The sequence below is a fragment of the Heptranchias perlo genome, chromosome 16 (assembly GCF_035084215.1).
Source record: "Heptranchias perlo isolate sHepPer1 chromosome 16, sHepPer1.hap1, whole genome shotgun sequence".
NCBI lineage: Eukaryota > Metazoa > Chordata > Chondrichthyes > Hexanchiformes > Hexanchidae > Heptranchias > Heptranchias perlo.
This window is the reverse complement of record NC_090340.1, coordinates 5,146,367-5,164,467: the sequence shown is the minus strand read 5'-3', so window position 1 is coordinate 5,164,467 and position 18,101 is coordinate 5,146,367. Positions and strand designations below refer to the sequence as shown.

Genomic DNA, 18,101 nt, shown 5'->3' with positions numbered 1-18,101 from the left:
CAGACATTATGGGCCCGCGACTTTCCTGCTCAGCAGCTCTTACTGGCACACTTCGGTATCTGGAGTGCCCGACAGGACGAAACAACATTTTTTATGCGTTTCGGCGCGAGGATGCGTGTTGGTCCTTAATTATGGTCGTAGCTCTTCTCTGCACAAAATGAATTTAGTGTGAAGGCGTAATTACATAGTTTCAGGAGTGGTTAAATCGATCATACTACGAAAAAGGGGGACAAGTGATAATTGCTAACTCACCATGTGCAGGATTTATAAGGAAAACCAGTAAGAGAAGCGAGTATAATTAAGAAAACTAGATGATGTCCCAGGCTCTTAGAGGAACACACCGAGGTTGAAAAATATCTAGAGAAATATCTGGAAGAACTTGCATTTATTTAGCGTCTCTGACGACATCAGGACCTTCTGAAGCAGTTGACAGCCAATGAAGTACTTTTGAAGTTTCACTGCTATAATGTAGTAAACCGGCAGCCAATTTTCACACAGCAAGATCCCACAAACAACAATCCGATAATTACCAGATAATCTGTTTATTTATTGATGTTGGCTGAGGGATAAAAATAATCAGGACACTAACGAGAAGGTCATTATTCCTCTTTCAATAATGTCACGGGAAATATTTAACGTCCACCTAAGAGAGCAGACTTCCTATCTGCTTAACATCTCATCAGAAAGACCGTACCTCCAACAGTGCACCACTCCTTCAAGTACCGCACTGAAGTACCAGCCTAGATTATATACTCATACTTGTACGGTCGGACTTGAACCCACAACCATCTGATATCAGAGCCGAGCGTGCTACCAATGAGCAAAGGCTCACATATGTTGCGATCTATTACGAATTCAGAACATCCCAAATCTCTTTTGAGATGTTCTTATGTAGGCAGCCAACTTTAAAAAGTCAGTGAGATAAATTTGCTCTTATTCGGTTTTTGCTGGGGTTGGTTGAGGGAGGAATGCTACCCAGCTCCCCGGGAATCGCCTTCTTTCTGTTACGATCCTGTCATGGGATCCTGCACAGCCATTTCAATTGCAGATGTATAGGGGAGTTTTGGGTCCAACTTCATACCCGAAAAACAACATCTCTGACAATGTAGCAGAACGATTACGGCAGAAGATGGGATCAACAAAATTTATAGTCACTTGGGCAGGTGTGGAATAATAAAGGAAAGCCAGCACAGATTTGTTAAAGGGAAATCGTGTTTAACTTACCGGATTGAGTTTTTTAATGAGGAAACAGAAAGGGTTGATGAGGGCAATGCAGTTGATGTTTTGTATATGGACTTTCAAAAGGCATTTGATAAAGTGTCACATAATAGGCTTGTTAGCAAAATTGAAGCCGATGGAATAAAATAGGCAGTGGCAGCATGGATACGAAATTAGCTAAGTGACAGGAAACAGAGAGTAGTGGTGAACGGTTGTTTTTCTGACTGGAGGAAGGTATACAGTGGATCGTTTATTTAACATATATTAATGACTTGGACTTGGGTTATAGGGCACAATTTCAAAATTTGCAGATGACACAAAACTTGGACGTGTCGTAAGCAGTGCACAGGATAGTAATAGACTTCAGGAGGACGGAGACAAGCTGGTGGAATGGGCGAACACATGGAAGATGAAATTTAATGCACAGAAGTGCGAAGTGATACATTTTGGTAGGAAGAATGAGGAGAGGCAACACAAACTAAATGGTACAATTCTAAAGGTGGTACCGGATCAGAGAGACCTGGGGGTATATGTGCACAAATCTTTGAAGGTGGCAGGGTAGGTTTAGAAAGCAGTTTTATAAATAGAGGCATAGAGTAAAAAAGCAAGGAAGTTATGTTGAACTTTTTCAAACACTGTTTCGGCCACAACTAGAGTATTGTGTCCAATTCTGGGCACCGCACTTTAGGAAGGATGTGAAGGTCTTAGAGAGGATGCAGAAAATATTTACTACAATGGTCCCAGGGATGAGGGACTTCAGTTATGTAGATAGACTGGAGAAGCTGGGGTTGTTCTCCTTAGAGCAGAGATGGTTGAGAGGAGATTTGATAGAAATGTTCAAAATCATGACGGGTTTAGATAAAGTAAATAAAGAGAAACTGTTCCCATTGGTGGAAGGGTCGAGAACCAGAAGACACAGATTTAAGGTGATTGGCAAACGAACCAAAGCGACATGAGGAAACACTTTCTAACGCAGCAAGTAGTTATAATCTGGAATGTACTGCCCGAAAGGGTGATGGATACAGATTCAATCGTGGCTTTCGAAAATAAATTGGATAAATATTTGATGGGAGAAAAATGCAGGGCGACGGGGAAAGAGCAGGGGAATGGAACTAACTGTACTGCTGTTACAAAGAGCCGTCATGGGCTCGATTGCCAGAATGGCCTCCTCCTGTGCTGTAACGATTCTATGATTCGATGACAAAGCAGTAGTGGTGAATTGCGGGGCAAAATAAATACCCATGGTGCATCAGAGAAAGAGAAACCGACATGTTAATGTATTTTGGCATTAACGGTTAATAACGCGACTGGGCGTATAGTTCTACTACATGGCTCCGAAACAAAACCGTTTTAAACTGTACTAAAATCTTCATTGTAGGAGTAAAATCTTAGACTTGGATTTTTTTTGCAAATTTACTGAAAAATTGTGTTATTTAAAATCGCCTCATATCGCTGAGACTTTTCTAAAAATTGACCTACATCCGACATAACTCTCCTCCACCAGCTCACTCCAGATATAAGCATTTCATTCTCTCAGTTAATGATTCACACCCATATGTGTGCAGAATCAGTGGTATGTTTCAGTCATTGCTCCAAGCCGAGCTTCTTCGGGGTGATTTGAATATCTGTAACATAACCAATTACTGACTTTCTTCTGTTTGATCTATTGCTGAAAATTCTGTTTTCACGTGTACTTGCATTTATCTGGGATATATTTCCCGTCCTCTTGAAGCAACATGGCCCAGCTTATCAATAAATGTACCCGAGGCTCAGTAACAGGAAACAAAGGGTAAAATTCGATGGATGTCTTTGCGAATGGAAATCCGTTTCCAGTGTTGTGCCACAGGGCTCAGTGTTGGATCCCTTGCTGTTTGTGGTATATATTAATGATTTGGGCTTGAATGTAGGGGGCATTATTGGCAAATTTGCAGACGACACAAAAATTGGCCGTGTAGTTAATAGTGAATAGGACAGCTGTAGACTCCAAGTAGATATTAATGGGTTGGTGGAGTAGGCGGAAAAGTGGCAAATGGGGTTCAACCAGAGAAGCGTGAGGTAATGCACGTTGTGAGGGCAAACAGTAAAATGTAATATGCAGTAAACGGGAATATATTGAGTGCGGTAGAGGAAGTGAGAGACGTTGGAATGCATGTGCACAGGCCACTGAAGTTGGCAGTACAGGGAGATAAGTTTGGGACGAAGCAATACGGAATGCTCTCCGTTATTTGCCGATGTATAGAATACAAAAGCAGGGATGTAATGATGGAACTGTATAAAACGCTGGTAAAACCGCAACTGGAGTATTGTACGCAGTTCTGGTCACCGCATTACATGAAGGACGTAATTGCTCTGGAGAGAGTGCAGAGAAGATTTGCAAGAATGTTGCCAGAGCTTGAAAATTGCAGCTACGAGGTGAGTTTGGATAGGCTGGGGTTGTTTTCCTTGCAGCAGAGGAGGCTGAGTGGTGACTTGATTGAGGTGCACAAAATTATGAGGGGCCCAGATGGAGTAGACAGGAAGTACCTGTTTCCCCTAGCGGCGAGTTCAAGAACTAGAGGACATAGATTTAAGCTGATTGGCGGAAGGATTAAAGGAGACATGAGGACAAACTTTTTTTACCCAGAGGGTGTTGGGTGTATGGAATTCGCTGCCCGAATTGGTGATAGAGGGAGGGACCCTCAACTCATTTAAAAAGTACCTGGACCTACACCTAAAGTGCTGTAAGCTGCAGGGCTACGAACCGGGTGCTGGAAGATGGGATTAGAATGGGCACCTGGTTGTTCTTCGAGCCAGTGCGGACACAACAGTCCGAATGGCCCCCTTCTGTGCTATATCTTTTCTATAGTTCTATGGTTCTATGAGGCACTTTCCCTAACAGCTCGACATTTCTCGCAAATTTTGACTATCAGATAAATGTACGTGGGATGAGAAGGTTTGCTGTTGTACTGGGAGTGTGATTGTGTGCGTTACTATATAGGCTGATGGATGTTAATACGTTAACAACTTCGTTTAGAGGACGCATACATTTGCAATGTAACCAGCGGGCTGCAGAAAGCGCCAAAAGAAATGTCACCCCTTTAAAATGTTACCACGATGGACTGGATAAAATAGAAATACTGTAGATGTGTGTTGTCTACAGCAGTGAAGAGGTTAACGAGTCGGTGTTCTACTGCTCGCGTATATAGCTGGGCATGTCTCCATCTGACCTTTTGACAAAAATGTGATGCGGTTTCTGTTGTACTGGAAACTGTTGCTCAACATTTATTCCAATATCGCTGTTTACGTGTAACTGAGGAAGCGGTTCTTTGGGCATCAGAACTTCAAGCGCTGAGTTTATTGCAACATAATGGAAACACATTAACTGGTTCGCAACTGTAACTATTATACACCACCTTTTAACATAATTTTAACATCTGATCTGTGTTCATACATCGGGAGAAGGTTAATTATGCCCGTCTTCAAATGTGTCATTTCAACGGCTGCAACGCTGCAGAGGAACCATTGCACTGCTCAGTGGCAGAGTTGGATTCGGAGCAAGGAGATGGAATACTGACGAGGCCTATGTGGTTATTTCACTGCAGGATTTGTCTAAACTTTAAACGTCCCATAAATTTCAATACCCAACGTGTAATTGTGACTTTGTATGATCATATTAAACAGGCAATTCCGAAATGGCAGCCCGCTTTATATCTCTCCTGATGTCTATTTCCATTGCGTAAACTGAAATAAAAATCGGGAGAGATTTAAAATGGGCTGTCGATTCGCTATCGCCCAGTTTATGCTGTTGCTCATTGGGTAAGTTTAACTTCGGTCCATAGTGTAAAACGGGCGATATCGAACCAGCCGTCCAATTTTGAGGGCATCATGTTTGAGGGTTTGTGACACCGCTCATCTCCCGCAAAGGGCATGGCCCTGGAATTGGGAAGACAGGCGTCAGGATTAGGAGGGCAAACTTATAGTTATACTAGATTTTCATTTTCTGCGGGAATTTTCCCGATTGTCCATCATAACTTCAGCGGATGATCCACAGAAAGGCGCGAGAAACGGTCCGTGGGTAGTTTTAACCTAACCGTCCCTGCGGCAAACTGACAGGATCTTATCAGGCACTCATAACATTGAATTCAATTGAAAAGAAACTCAGGCGGTGTTTACAAAGGGGGTTTGACGCCCCCTCCCTCCCAACAGTTGAATGTCACCCCCACGGCGTTTCTTTAGCTTTTCCACCGATCTTCCGTTGACGTTCGGGCGGAAGATTGAAGATCGATTGGGAAATTCCACCAAATTCATTTATCAAATGTATTTAGAATTTCCTGTTCAGTGCACGTTAGAGTGGATGGAGACAAAATTGAGAGCAACTTCTGCAGGATTTTGGATAAATGCTTCCGCCCTACCAATATCTGGGCGGAAATGAATCATGTCCCTAGATCCTATGTTTTTTTTGCCGTGCAACATATCCTGCCTGGAAGTCTATCATTTATAACAGTAACTTGGAATTTCCAAGGGGCGTCTCCGGCTCTACAACCGTAACTTTGGCGAAGGTTTGGAGCAAATGTTTTTACACACATAAAAGGGCTTTGCCGGTAAACCTTCACAGAACTTACGGCGAAGGAGCGGGAGAAGCTCTGAGGACATTTATGGCGTATTTGGACATACTACTGACATTTGCCTTCTGGCTGCAGGGGTGTTGCAGTTGGAAGAAGAAGAGGAATTACTGAGAATGAAGGAGAGACAAGTATACTACTATGAATATGACTTGCTCCTACCCTCAGGCAGTCCAGGAATTAAGTTATATGACCGAGATGCAACTATTTGGACATGTTGGAAGACTGCTATCTTCATTTATCGAGTTTTCTTATATATTGGAGCTGTACATGAAAGCAGCATCAGGCTGAGGATTATATTCCACGTCTTTCCTCCTTTGTCCTGCTGGGTGGGACTGCCCTCCTATGGCGCCACTCCTAGCTGTCCAGTGATAGCCAGATAATCTCTTGAAATGTCTTTTCTTCCCTCCACCGCATCCTTACTCCTGGAGTCCCTCAAGGATCTACCCTTGCCCCTCCTCCTATATTTCATCAACTTGCTGCGCCTCGGTGAAATAATCCAATGACAGTACGTCAGGTTTCATATGTACCGTGATGACAACTAGTTCTACCTCAGCAACACCTTCTTTGACTTTGTGTGTGAGGTGATGTTGTTCCCATGCAACTGTTGTCATTGCCCTTCTAAGTGTTAGACGTCGTGAGTTTTGGGGCGCTGCCGTTTTTCCATAAGCAACAATGATCTCAAAATTTAAATGAATATAATTATGCTATTCTAACCGTTTAGTTTGTTGTAATTATCTGGTTCATTTAGGTAACAATCAGGATTTTTAACATGTAACAAGGAAACGCTAGGAATTTCCTCAGTGCTGCTCCTGCTCCACGATGGTAACTTCACAACAAAAGCGACTATACTTTTGTTTCTGGGCCGAATTAGAATTAGCGTTTACTAATCTAATTATATAATAACCACTGCTCCAATTTTTTTGGACCGCAAATGCTGGTAACGGTTCTGATGTTGCAATTTGAAGCTCCTCAAGCCACATCTTGTGTTTTTTTACATGTCACATTGCTACCCTCGTGGCCTTGCACCATCATATTTTTTTTTCATTTAATCACTCATGCCCTCCACCCTAATGGAGACCTTCCCTTTTGTTCATTCCTCCACTCCACCTCCCCAACCCCATCACTTTCCACGGCTCTGTACTTGCTTAAAATTGTTCAATCATCAACTTCTTCCAGTTCTGACGAAGGTTCATCGACCTTAAACGTTAACCCGGTTTATTTTTCCACCGATGCGCTGGACTTGCTGAGTATTTCCAGCATTTTCAGGTTTTAAGTTAGATTTCCAGCATCCGCAACATTTTACGTTATGAAAATACACATCATGTTGCATAGAGAGAGTGAAGGAATCAATCTGACAGACATGCAGCCGGATAGTTTGCCTCTCCCGCCGGAATTTCCTGGACAGTTCTCTGGATTGGCCAGCAAAACTTCGGTGGAAGATCAACGAAAACCCCGGAGAAACTGCACAAACAGGGTTTAGAGGTTCCTGCAAGTAAATTCCAGGCGATAGTTATCGACGGGCGATCATCATCATTGTACTTGAGGGAAGTAAGTCAAGATTGAAAGTCGCGATTGTTCCAAGAAAACAAGGCAGGTGGCAGATGTTAAGAATCAAGTTAAACCTTCATGGACGACTGGGTAGCGCAATGCATGAGCCAGGTACTCAGGGGTACTCCAGGACATTGCTGCTGATTGAACAGGTAGCCTGGCTCACTGATGGATCTGCACCGTTAAGCTTATTGCTCGGAGGAGGTAACCTTCCCATTCAAACCCAGAAACGTCTGTGAATCAAACTCCTAATGGGTAGAGCGGTCCAGGCCGGGTAAGCAACGGGGAGCGGGCCATTGTGCTGTGCTGGTTTTATCGAGTTAAAACTAGCGACGCATCAATTTATGTTGCAGGTTGCCTTAAGGGGCCAAGAATGTCTGGAAGAACTCTGGAAACGGTTACCTTTAGTGTAGAGAGCCTGGAGGCGTTATTGTAGGAGCTACCCCAAAGGAAAGTGGCAATTTCTGGGGCCCGGAATTCGAAAATAGATGACCCACATGCTGCACTGTAACTAAGAGCAAACTTCGGGGAAACCATGCTGCACGCACAGATATGAATAGTGTATATATAAGGAGTACAAACTGCACCTTCTTTCGAGCGTTTAATTATGACTTTTGCCCAGCGACCACTTATGACTGATGGAAATGGGGTCAAAAATAGGATCATAGGAACAGGCATAGGTCATTCAGCTCCTTGAGAAAGTTCCGCCTTTCAATGAAATCATGGTTGATCTGTATCTTAAATCCATTTACTCCCCTTAGTTTCATATATCTTAATAACCTCACTTAACAAAAATCTATTAACCTCAGTTTTGAAATTTCCAGTTGACCTAATTTCAACAGCCTTTTGACGGACAGAATGGGTGCAGAAACGTGACCTGACATCGCCCAAGGACGGTCTAGATCTAATTTTAAGATTACGCCCACTTGTTCAGGACTATCCCACCAAAGGAAATTGTTGTTCTCTATCTTCCTTATCAAAGAATTAAATCATCTTAATAATTTCCATTAAATCACCACTTAACCTTTTATACTCAAGGGAATACAAGCCTAGTCTATGCAACTTGTCCTTATAATTTAACCCCTTTAGCCCTGGTATCATTCTGATGAATCTGCACTGCACCCCTTCCATGGCCACTCTACCCTTCCTGAGATGTGGCGCCCATGACTGAATGCAGGGGTCTAACCAGAGCGTTATGTAACTGTTGGATAAATTCCAACTCCTTGTATTCCAGCCCCCTTGAGATAAATCGAACATTCCATTCGCCTTTTAAATTATTTTTGTGCCTGTCCACGAGTTTTTCACGATTCCTGTACTTGGACCCCTAAATCTCTCTGTTCCTGTACAGTTCCCAGCTCCTCACCACTTCTTACATATTTTGATCTATCTTTCTTAATTCAAAGTGCAAACTTCAAAATTCCCCACACTGAAATACATCGACCAAAGTTTTGCCCACTCACTTGATCTCTGGTCACTATGGCCTCTTATCAATTTATCAAGAGACAACTTATCTTTCAAAACTTATTGAACGCACAGGTGATTATAAGCAAGCAACTCTGTCTATAATTTTTACCAGGCCGTTCTTGATCAGAAGTCCTCAGCCCCCTCCACCCACCCTCCCACCAAGATAAATTGCGTTCTGCATTTAGATTTTTACTTTAAAACATCCACTTTTGGTCATAAGATATGACCTAACGCTAGAAACAATTGTTATCCATTTGTCTGAAAACTGACTCAAACCTGATTTGCCCAGCTCGGCAGTGCATCATTTAGTTAGTCGCAGGGTGAAATCGTTAGATATAAGGCCCCATCTCTTATCTCGTTGTTAGGGTTACGGTTAGGGTTAGTTCTTGTTTCTCCAGCTAGTTTTCCATTGTTCTTAGACTCGTCTGTTCCACAGTAACACCAACCGCCCACCCTTAAATGCTTTAACTAATACACTCCTAAAGTCATGTGATATAAGATTCATCTGAGATTCTATTGTCTAAGCTCAATTTTAGAGGAATACTGTTCATTACTTCTACACCAGCTACATTTAATTCTGCGATTATATTTTATCTTGCTCAAGCTGTCTGTTTTGCAAAGAGATATTTCTGGCATGTGCTGTACCCTCTTTCTCTTACTATCTCACTGCAGCCCCTCAATCTAATTAACCCATGATGCTCTTTTATTAACCTATTTTATGACACCATGTATCACGTAAGGGTCAGTGTCATGACAGACCGAATGCCCCCTTGGGGTTTGTGTACTTCCCTTTCCCTTTGTGGTAGGAGAAGATACTGTTAAATGGTAATGGGGTAGCGATGTTGTTTTCACCAATTTGAGTGGATACATCACCCATGTGATGATGAGAGTTGCTGGAGAATTAAGCCTTTAAAGGAAATGTCCCAAAAGACGCACAGAAACATTGTGACAGCTTATGTGAGTTTACAGAGTGATTCTCAGTTTAAGTGGCGCTGGAGTACTTGAAGAGGTTTGCCTATGCATGCGTGACTTTTCCTAACACTCAGGTCATCAGAGAGAAAGAGTTTGAGGCAAGGTGGTCAGTGAAGTTTCAGTGGTACATTTAATCTCTTCCTGCAGTACTTTGGTGGTGACGTTGCACAGACATCCTCAGCAGCCTCCCTGAAAACAGCCTGAACCACCCTTCTCGCTTTGACCTGAGCCAGCAATACCTCCACGAGTGCATGATGGGATTTGCCGTGTGCATCAGATGAAGCGCGACCAGAAAAAAAAATGGATCATGATCGGGTTGGATTCGGACGGACAGGTGGAAATACCATCCTGAAGGAACTGCGACCCGAAGAGGAGAATCCATGCTCTGATGTCCTCCTTTACCTGGCCGCAGCCTTTGGAAATCTGCAGCGTCATCGTTTTACCGCTCCGAAAATGTTCCGCATAGGGTCATAGAATTATAGAAAGGTTACAGCACGAAAGAAGGCCATTCGGACCATCAAGTCCGTGCCGGCTCGATGCAAGACTAGTCCAGCTGGTCCCACTCTCCCGCCCTATCCCCGTGGCTCGCCATTTATTTTCCTTTCAAGTAATTATCCACTTCCCTTTTAAAAACCACGATTGAATCTGCCTCCACCACCCCCTCTGGTACTGCGTTCCAGATCATAACCACTCGCTGTGTAAAAAACATTTTCCTCATGTCACCTCTGGATCTTTTGCCAATCGTCTTAAATCTATGTCCTCTGGTTCTTGACCACATAATCATAGAATCATAGAATAGTTAAAGCACGGAAGGAGGCCATTCGGCCCATCGTGTCCGCATGGGCAATACAGACCGAGGGAGGAAATACTGACGGTTTAGGGGCAGGGTCACTTGGACCAGATTCAGCGCAAATTGTCTTCTTGCTGAAGCTTTCCGACCTTCGCTTACTGGAAAACCGACCCCCCACATCCCTTCCTTTCTCCATCTTCTGTATAATATGAACTGCTTCCACGAAGTCAGTGAATTTCATCAACGTGTCGAGAACCTGTTACTTGCTTAATCATACGTCAGTGAGATAAACCGCATACAGGCCAACCAGAGAGGCTTTGGTTTAACTTCAGATTACAGTTTCTATTGAGGTCAGGTTCTCATGCACATTAAATGACATTTGCATTCACATCTCGCCACTTAAAATAGCTTATCGAAAGCAGGTTTAGGCACATGATACGACACCTTATCATATCACAAGTCAGATCGCATTATCTACAGATACTTCCAAACCATTCGAGCCGTGGTTCATTGGCTGATCAATATCCATTGTACAATGTTTGTGTGTCAGTACATATGGGTGCTAGGGATTATTTACAAAGGTATTATCTGCTATAATGGACCATTCTTTCTTTCTTCGATCTATATTCTATCTCTATCAATTTATCCATCTATCTCTTTATTTGGCGATCAATTTATCTATCCGTGCCTAAATATCTTTTATCCCTATTTTGAAATTAATGTTTTTTTTCTGTTTTATAGTTGCTCCCGCTGAAGTTTTCCAAACCCCTGAAAGCACCAGTGTGATTTCAGGTGCAGACGTTACTTTCAAATGCCTGACGAGCTCCGTCCATGATAATTCAGATGTGAATGTTTATTGGTGGAGACTTGGCGACAAACACTTATTAAAACCAAGTTCTGACGGCAGTAAACGATTCTTCCCTTTGGAAAACGGAGAGGCTTCCTTCCAGATCGTGAATGTGCGTGTCCCAGACTCCGGATTCTATTACTGCGGAGTGAGATACACGGGAAACCGGATCGTAAATGGAACCGGATCGAAGCTTGTTGTGCACGGTAAGCGATCTTGCAGATATATGCGATCCTTGGTATTGCACTACCGCCATTCCACAATAACGAAAAGAGGCAGATGGCCACGTTATGAGATTTCTTTTGTTCAAACATTGCTATCAGTCAATCTGTAGTATATTTATATATGGATAGTTACAGTACAGGTATATTTAAAGTGTTTTAAGTATCTGGAGTTAAATATATTGTATCATCAGTTGTTTTGCTTATTTACTGAATTCATCCCTGGTGTTAGCATTGTAAAATTATTGGGGAACTGGCACGCCGACGCTTTGAATACGGTGTACAATTCTATCAAAAAACGACAGTGAGGATACACAAGCATTGGACGCAGTTTTCAACCAGGGCAGCCAAACTGAAGACTAGTTTAAGGTACCTGAGTAACGATGAGACATTGCGGAGCACGGGCGTGTTTATTTTGGAGCACAGAATGGGCATGGAGTATTTTATTCAAGTGTTCAAGACTATTAAGAGAATGGATAGTTAGCTCGAAATTTCCACAAAGACGGCAGCCAAAGCACAATGGCTGAAACTTATCGGAGGGAAGGTGGGCAGAGACATTAGATTTAACTGCTTTATATATATATATATATATATATATATATAATATCGCAGAAGGTGGTAAACATGCGAAACGGACTGTCCGATGGGCGCAGATAATGTTGAAAATTTTACGGGAGAATTGATTCGATATTTGATGGAGTGGACGCTACAGAGGTATTAGATTTATGGAATGGACAGCTGGGCTACTGAGTATTTTAAGATCCTTCCTGTCTTATGTACTTGTTCCTGTGTGTTTAAAAACTCTTGTCACAATGCTTCTAATTTCATAGAATCGTACAGCAGTCAAAGCGGCCATTCCGCCCATCGTACATGTGTCGGCTCTTTGAAAGAGCTATCCCATTTGTCACTCTCAACTTCCCTTCAACCATAACCCTGCAAAATTACATTTCATGTATACATTCAATTCTCTTTTGAAGGTTACTATTGAATCTGCTTTCACCACCGGTTCACTCAGGGCATTCCAGACCATAACATCTCGCTGTTTAAAAAATAAATTTCCACTTGTTTCGTCTAGTTCTTTTGCCAATTGTCTTCAATCCATGTTCTTTGTTTACCGATCCTCCTGTCAAAGGAAACAGTTGTTCCTTATTTACTTTTGCAAAACCCCACATCATCTTGCACATATCAATTACATCTCCCGTTAACCTTCTCGGCTGTAAGGAAAACAATCCCAGCTTCTCCAGTCTCTCCACAGAATTGAAGTCCCTCATCCGTGGTATAATTCTGGTAAACCCGTCTACAACATTTGCATTCTTCCTAAAATATGGTGCCCCGAATTGGACACAATGCACCAGCTGAAGTCTCACCATCGATTTGTAAATGTTTAGCATAACTTCCTGGCTTTTGTACTCTGTGACTCCATTTATAATGTACCGACAATAATCCCGGCTTTAAAGTAACACTACTCTGGGCGGTAATGATTTTGCCCCTTTGTTCCAAATTTGCAATTCTTAACGCGAACAGTTTGAAATTATATTCCCTGAATACGTTTCGCCTATTTATTAAACGCTGCCCAATAACAAAAAAGAGCAAAAAGCTGCTGAGTTAATAGGTAAATCTAAATCTTTCCCTGGACTAAGCACGAAGCACCGACGGCCTGAATATCTACTCGCACTGAAATGCATTCTCCTGTTACTGCAACACGGTTGTGAATAGTCCGCATTTTAGTATAGAAAGTTATGGGAACTAGCTTATTTCGAATTGTTCAGATCCAGGTCAGTTACAATCAGTGGTTTAGTTCTGTACCTGTGACTGAGAGTCACGTTGTTATATTCGAGAAGAATGAGCGCCAAACCGGACTAACTTAGCAACACGGAGACAATGTATTCCCTACCTTGTTCCACAGCTTCCCCAGAACCCGTGAGTCTGTCTCCCAAAGTGTCCGGAACCAACTCATCTGCTCTGACTCTTGTGTGTGCAACGGCTGTGTTCTATCCAGAGCCTCTCACCTTCACTTGGTATAAAAATGACACCAACATTGTGACTGGAATCACCACCATTAAAAAACTGAATTCGGAGGGAATATATGAAGCTTCCAGCAGTTTGAATGCGACACAGCTAGCCGAGAGCGGGGTTATATATACCTGTGTCGTGTCTCACCTCACACTGCAGAGTCCAGCCGTGGCTGTTTACTTTGATTCCACGTCTAACCCAGGTAAGATGTTGACATTTTTACAGATATTGGCAGCCATCGTCAATTATAAATCTGCGTATTTGCCCTCAGTCAGTTTTGTTTTTGGCAGACAATAAATTTAAAGAGTTTTCATTTAAAGATTGTTACTATTTGCGGATTTGTGAAACGGATACAAAAGTAAAACGTCCCCATTAGAGGAAAAGAGTTTAATCTATAAAGATTATAATTATGAACTGATATATACTAATGTTCATCAAATTCAATTCCTCGTATTTTAAAAGAGAGAAAATACATAGACTGTCTTTTTCTCATTTAATTAAATATTTCCCTTTATTGATACCCTGCCGATCCAAATCAATCCCTGTTTCAGCTGACGCTATCCGGGAGGCATCAACCAAGGATGAATAATGCGGCTGCAATTTGCGCCACAGTCTTCTTAGCTTCAAAGTTCATCATTGTCGTGTCAATGAAAATCGGAAAATTATATTTTGCCCCTGTAATGCAGACAATTCACAGGCCAGATTCAGCTGAAGGGAAAACCAGAACAATAAATGTCTATTTGATATCTAGAACTAAATCAGCTTGCCCGAGTTAACAGTCTCAGTCCTCATGCACTGCTGTGGAGGCACTGAATACATAAATCGTGCAACTAACACATTATTATTACTATAGGCAATGAACACATCCCCCATTACCTACTGATTTCTGGATGTACAGGGGGTGCATTGATACTTCTAGCCCTCGTCGCCGTCATTGGGAAGAGTTGTCAGCTCAGTAACTGTAAAGGTAAGGAGACAAATCTGCAGTTTCATTGTGATACATTTGTAATAAAAAAGGGAACAATATGACGCCAGGCAGATTAAGACGCGTTGAAGCTGCTACAGGAATCGAATTCTGTTGATTTGTTGAACCGCTTTAATTGGTTCCACGATCTGATATAGATGATTTGTCCAAGAGTCATTCACATGAACATAAAATAAATGATTAATGAGAAAAGCTATTTACATTTTTCGGTTGTTTTCACAGATTCCAATCAGTAATTCCATGTGTTATGGGCCGAATGGATTGCAGGAACTTTAATTCAAAATTGTTCAAAGGAAGTGGAGGGGGGTGGGGGTTGGTTGCGATGAAATTTTCAAAACTTGTCATGAGCTGCGATCCTGAAGGTGTTATTGGCTGAGACTAAGTCGGATTTTCCTGCTCTCAGTGGCTCACTTCCTGATGTATGGTGAAAGATAAATGTTGTATTTCACTAGGCGCACGCAGAAAAGAAGAGGAATCTCAACACTTCGAAGAACGGGTATGTTTCTCTCGTACATTTTCGAAAATGCTTGAGGTCTTAAAAGAATGTGATCCAAAACTGGGCATATTTGAAATCTCTGCCTTATGCGATTATCCCGTATTTTTCACATTTAGATTGTTGGTAAATATTTATGTTCATGTCCACGAGGGGCCAATGTACAAAATCAATAAATCCCCATCAGTCCCATTTCCAGCTTTAAACTTTTCCAGTCATGTACAGCAGGGGGTGGATAGTGAACAAATTCTACTCTACTCTGTCCCATCAAACACTCCCAGAGCAGAATAGAACATCGTCGACACTCCCCCATTTAACACCCCGAGGTCTGGTGCAGTAGAGTTCGATACAGACTGATTAACTGATTAATTAATTAGGCTTCAATAAAATGCATAAAGCTCCACCTGATGAAGAACACGACAACTGGCCCTTGCGTATCATCCCCACTCTCGGGCCGACTCATCGCTGGCTTCTCTGAGTGAGGTTAATAATTCTTCAATGTCGATTTTTAATAAATTGTACATTTGATGCTGTAAACCACAACACGACGAGTGAGATCGAGATGAGTCAAGAAATGGAGAGTCATCTATCAGTACAGGCTGAACTCAAACTCCAGGTCCCAATGCACGACTTCACTTGGCCATCTAGTTCTCAATATTGATAAAACACCTCTTTGTGTGTCATTGAATCCATGTCTGAGGCACACATTCTGGGCACAATGCAGTTGTTCACTGAGTGTGGAAGAAAATTCTTCTACTTTTAAGTTTCTAGGAATTTTTAGAATTCGAAGGATTGTAATGGTGTTTTTTTACATATCTTCGTGATTGTAAGACGCTCTGATCAGGCGGAAAATGTTATGCACGATGCGGTCAAAAATAAAAGTTGTGAAATTTCAATAATGATATACTGCTATGATATATTCTTTATTCAAATGACATATTCGTTGAAACATTAATTTAGTTACAGCCGACCGCGTTCTGTTCCATACATCACTCTGCTGACTAATCCAGCTAACCGGAAAACGCTTCAATTTTACAGACCATGAAAGAGACGGTTGAAAATAGATTGCTGTAGATGGCATATGTTGCAATCAAAGTCGGAAAACTAAAGAGAATGAAACACGTAAGCGGATCAATAAGGAAAGAACCGTGGATTATCTAACAGAACACAAATCGAAATGTGGCTAATAGTGGATGTAACATTTCACTGGACCGTGCGGGCCGTCTGTATCCGTGTTAAATATATATAAAAAAGCCAACCCTACAGTTCTGTCAATCTCAATTTAAAATCGTTAATAGTAGACAACCACAATAGCATCTCACATCAATGCTTCCTATGAGGCATTCCATCCCAGACATCAACCTAGCTTTGTTTATCAGATGCTGATCTACAGTTTATTTCTGGTTAAGTGAAATGTTCCCGAAGTGTTTATATTAACATTATGACGTCCTTTCTTCACTTCCGGTCTAGTGAGAAATCTATTAAAAGATAGAATGCAACTACAGCAAGCGGCATAGACTTATTTTACAGATCTCCAGTTAATGTTAAAGTCAATATGTTGTTCCTTGCTGATAATGTTTAATTTAGTATTCCGTGAATTAATTCTTTAACGTATTTAGCGTTCCACAAATTAAGCTTTTGTTTTTCAATTGAAGTGTAAAAGTGCTGGACAATAAAAATACTTTGTTTATTTATGCCACCCATTTTCGACCCATGCATTACCAGGGCAAATATAGGTGGCATTTTAGAGCTCCCTCTATTATATCTCAAAATATGCCTTGCTAAATCACCAGACGCAAGTGTGATATTGGCAATTCATGTACCCACCATTCTTGTGCCCTGAAAACTTGTTTACCAATTCAATGTCAATTTCATAGTGTGAGCCTACACTGGTTGGGAACTCAGTAGAAGAACATTCTGTCCAATACCTGCACAACAGGCAGACTGGAGAGGCGTTCAGGATCATTCGGGGTAGATTCAATCTTAATCTGGAGGTAAAAGGGCCGTGCACAGTCGCAATGTTTAAAACGATTACCCTTGCATACTTACGTAAAGTTACCAATGGTAAGTTACAGTTTATTCATCACTTCATGGTAGCATGCTGTCTTACTTTGAAATAACTGGCTGAAAATAAATATACTGAACAATGCGATGTCTTAATGTCAGATATAGGAAATATGCAAGAATCTTTGCTAAAATCAACTGCAGAAGTAGAACATAACAAAAAATGTCAACAAGGATTTCTATAGGGACGATATCATGTTCATCCAACCGTATTCAATTATTTGACGAAATAGCACAAATAGTAGACAAGGGAAATGTAATGAATATGGCATACATGGGTTTTCAGAAGGTCTTCAAAAAGGTGCCTCATGAGAGACTCATGACAAAGGTCAGGGCGTGTGGAGTCATGGGCCAGTTAGCAGAATGGATTGAAACATGGCTACATAACAGAAAACAGAGGATCGGTTGTGGGACCACTATTTTTCACCATATAGAGAAATCATTTGTACGCAGTAATTGGAAGCATGGTGACAAAATTGACAGATTATATCAAATTGGAGGGATAAAGCTAACAATGTGGAGGACAATACCAAAATAAATTAATGCATAAACAGGGTTGTCGAGTTGGTGCATTAATGGTAAATGAAATTCAATGTAGGCAACTCTGAGGTGGTTCATTTAGGTAGGAGAATGGAAGAAGCGACTTATTCCTTGGTGGATAAGAAACTAAATGGGGGTGGAAAAAGAAATAAAATGGGACTTGCATTTATATTGCGCCTTTCATGAGCTCAGGACATCCTAATGCACTTTACAGCCAATGAAATACTTTTGAAGTGTAGTCACTGTTGTAGTGTATGAAACGCGGCAACTAATTTGTGCACAGTAAGGTCCCAATGTGTTAATGACCAGATAATCTGTTTTAGTGATGTTGGTTAAAGGACA

General features: G+C 41.6%; 1 protein-coding gene across 2 annotated transcripts; it reads left to right on the top strand.

Annotated features, from left to right (window-relative positions):
* The first annotated feature begins 10,999 nt into the window (after positions 1-10,999).
* On the top strand, positions 11,000-17,199 carry LOC137333238 (natural cytotoxicity triggering receptor 3 ligand 1-like). 2 transcript variants are annotated; one of them, XR_010965824.1, is made up of 6 exons: positions 11,000-11,177; positions 11,338-11,649; positions 13,571-13,879; positions 14,531-14,644; positions 14,885-15,158; positions 16,194-17,199. XR_010965824.1 is itself a non-coding variant. In XM_067997397.1 (6 exons), exons 1-6 carry the CDS (start codon positions 11,132-11,134, stop codon positions 16,227-16,229), a joined length of 861 nt encoding a protein of 286 aa, XP_067853498.1. In that variant the 5' UTR covers positions 11,000-11,131; the 3' UTR covers positions 16,230-17,199. The 2 variants fall into 2 exon arrangements, 1 of the variants encoding a protein (XP_067853498.1); XM_067997397.1 differs by having other exon boundaries at positions 15,115-15,158.
* The last annotated feature ends 902 nt before the right edge of the window (positions 17,200-18,101 follow it).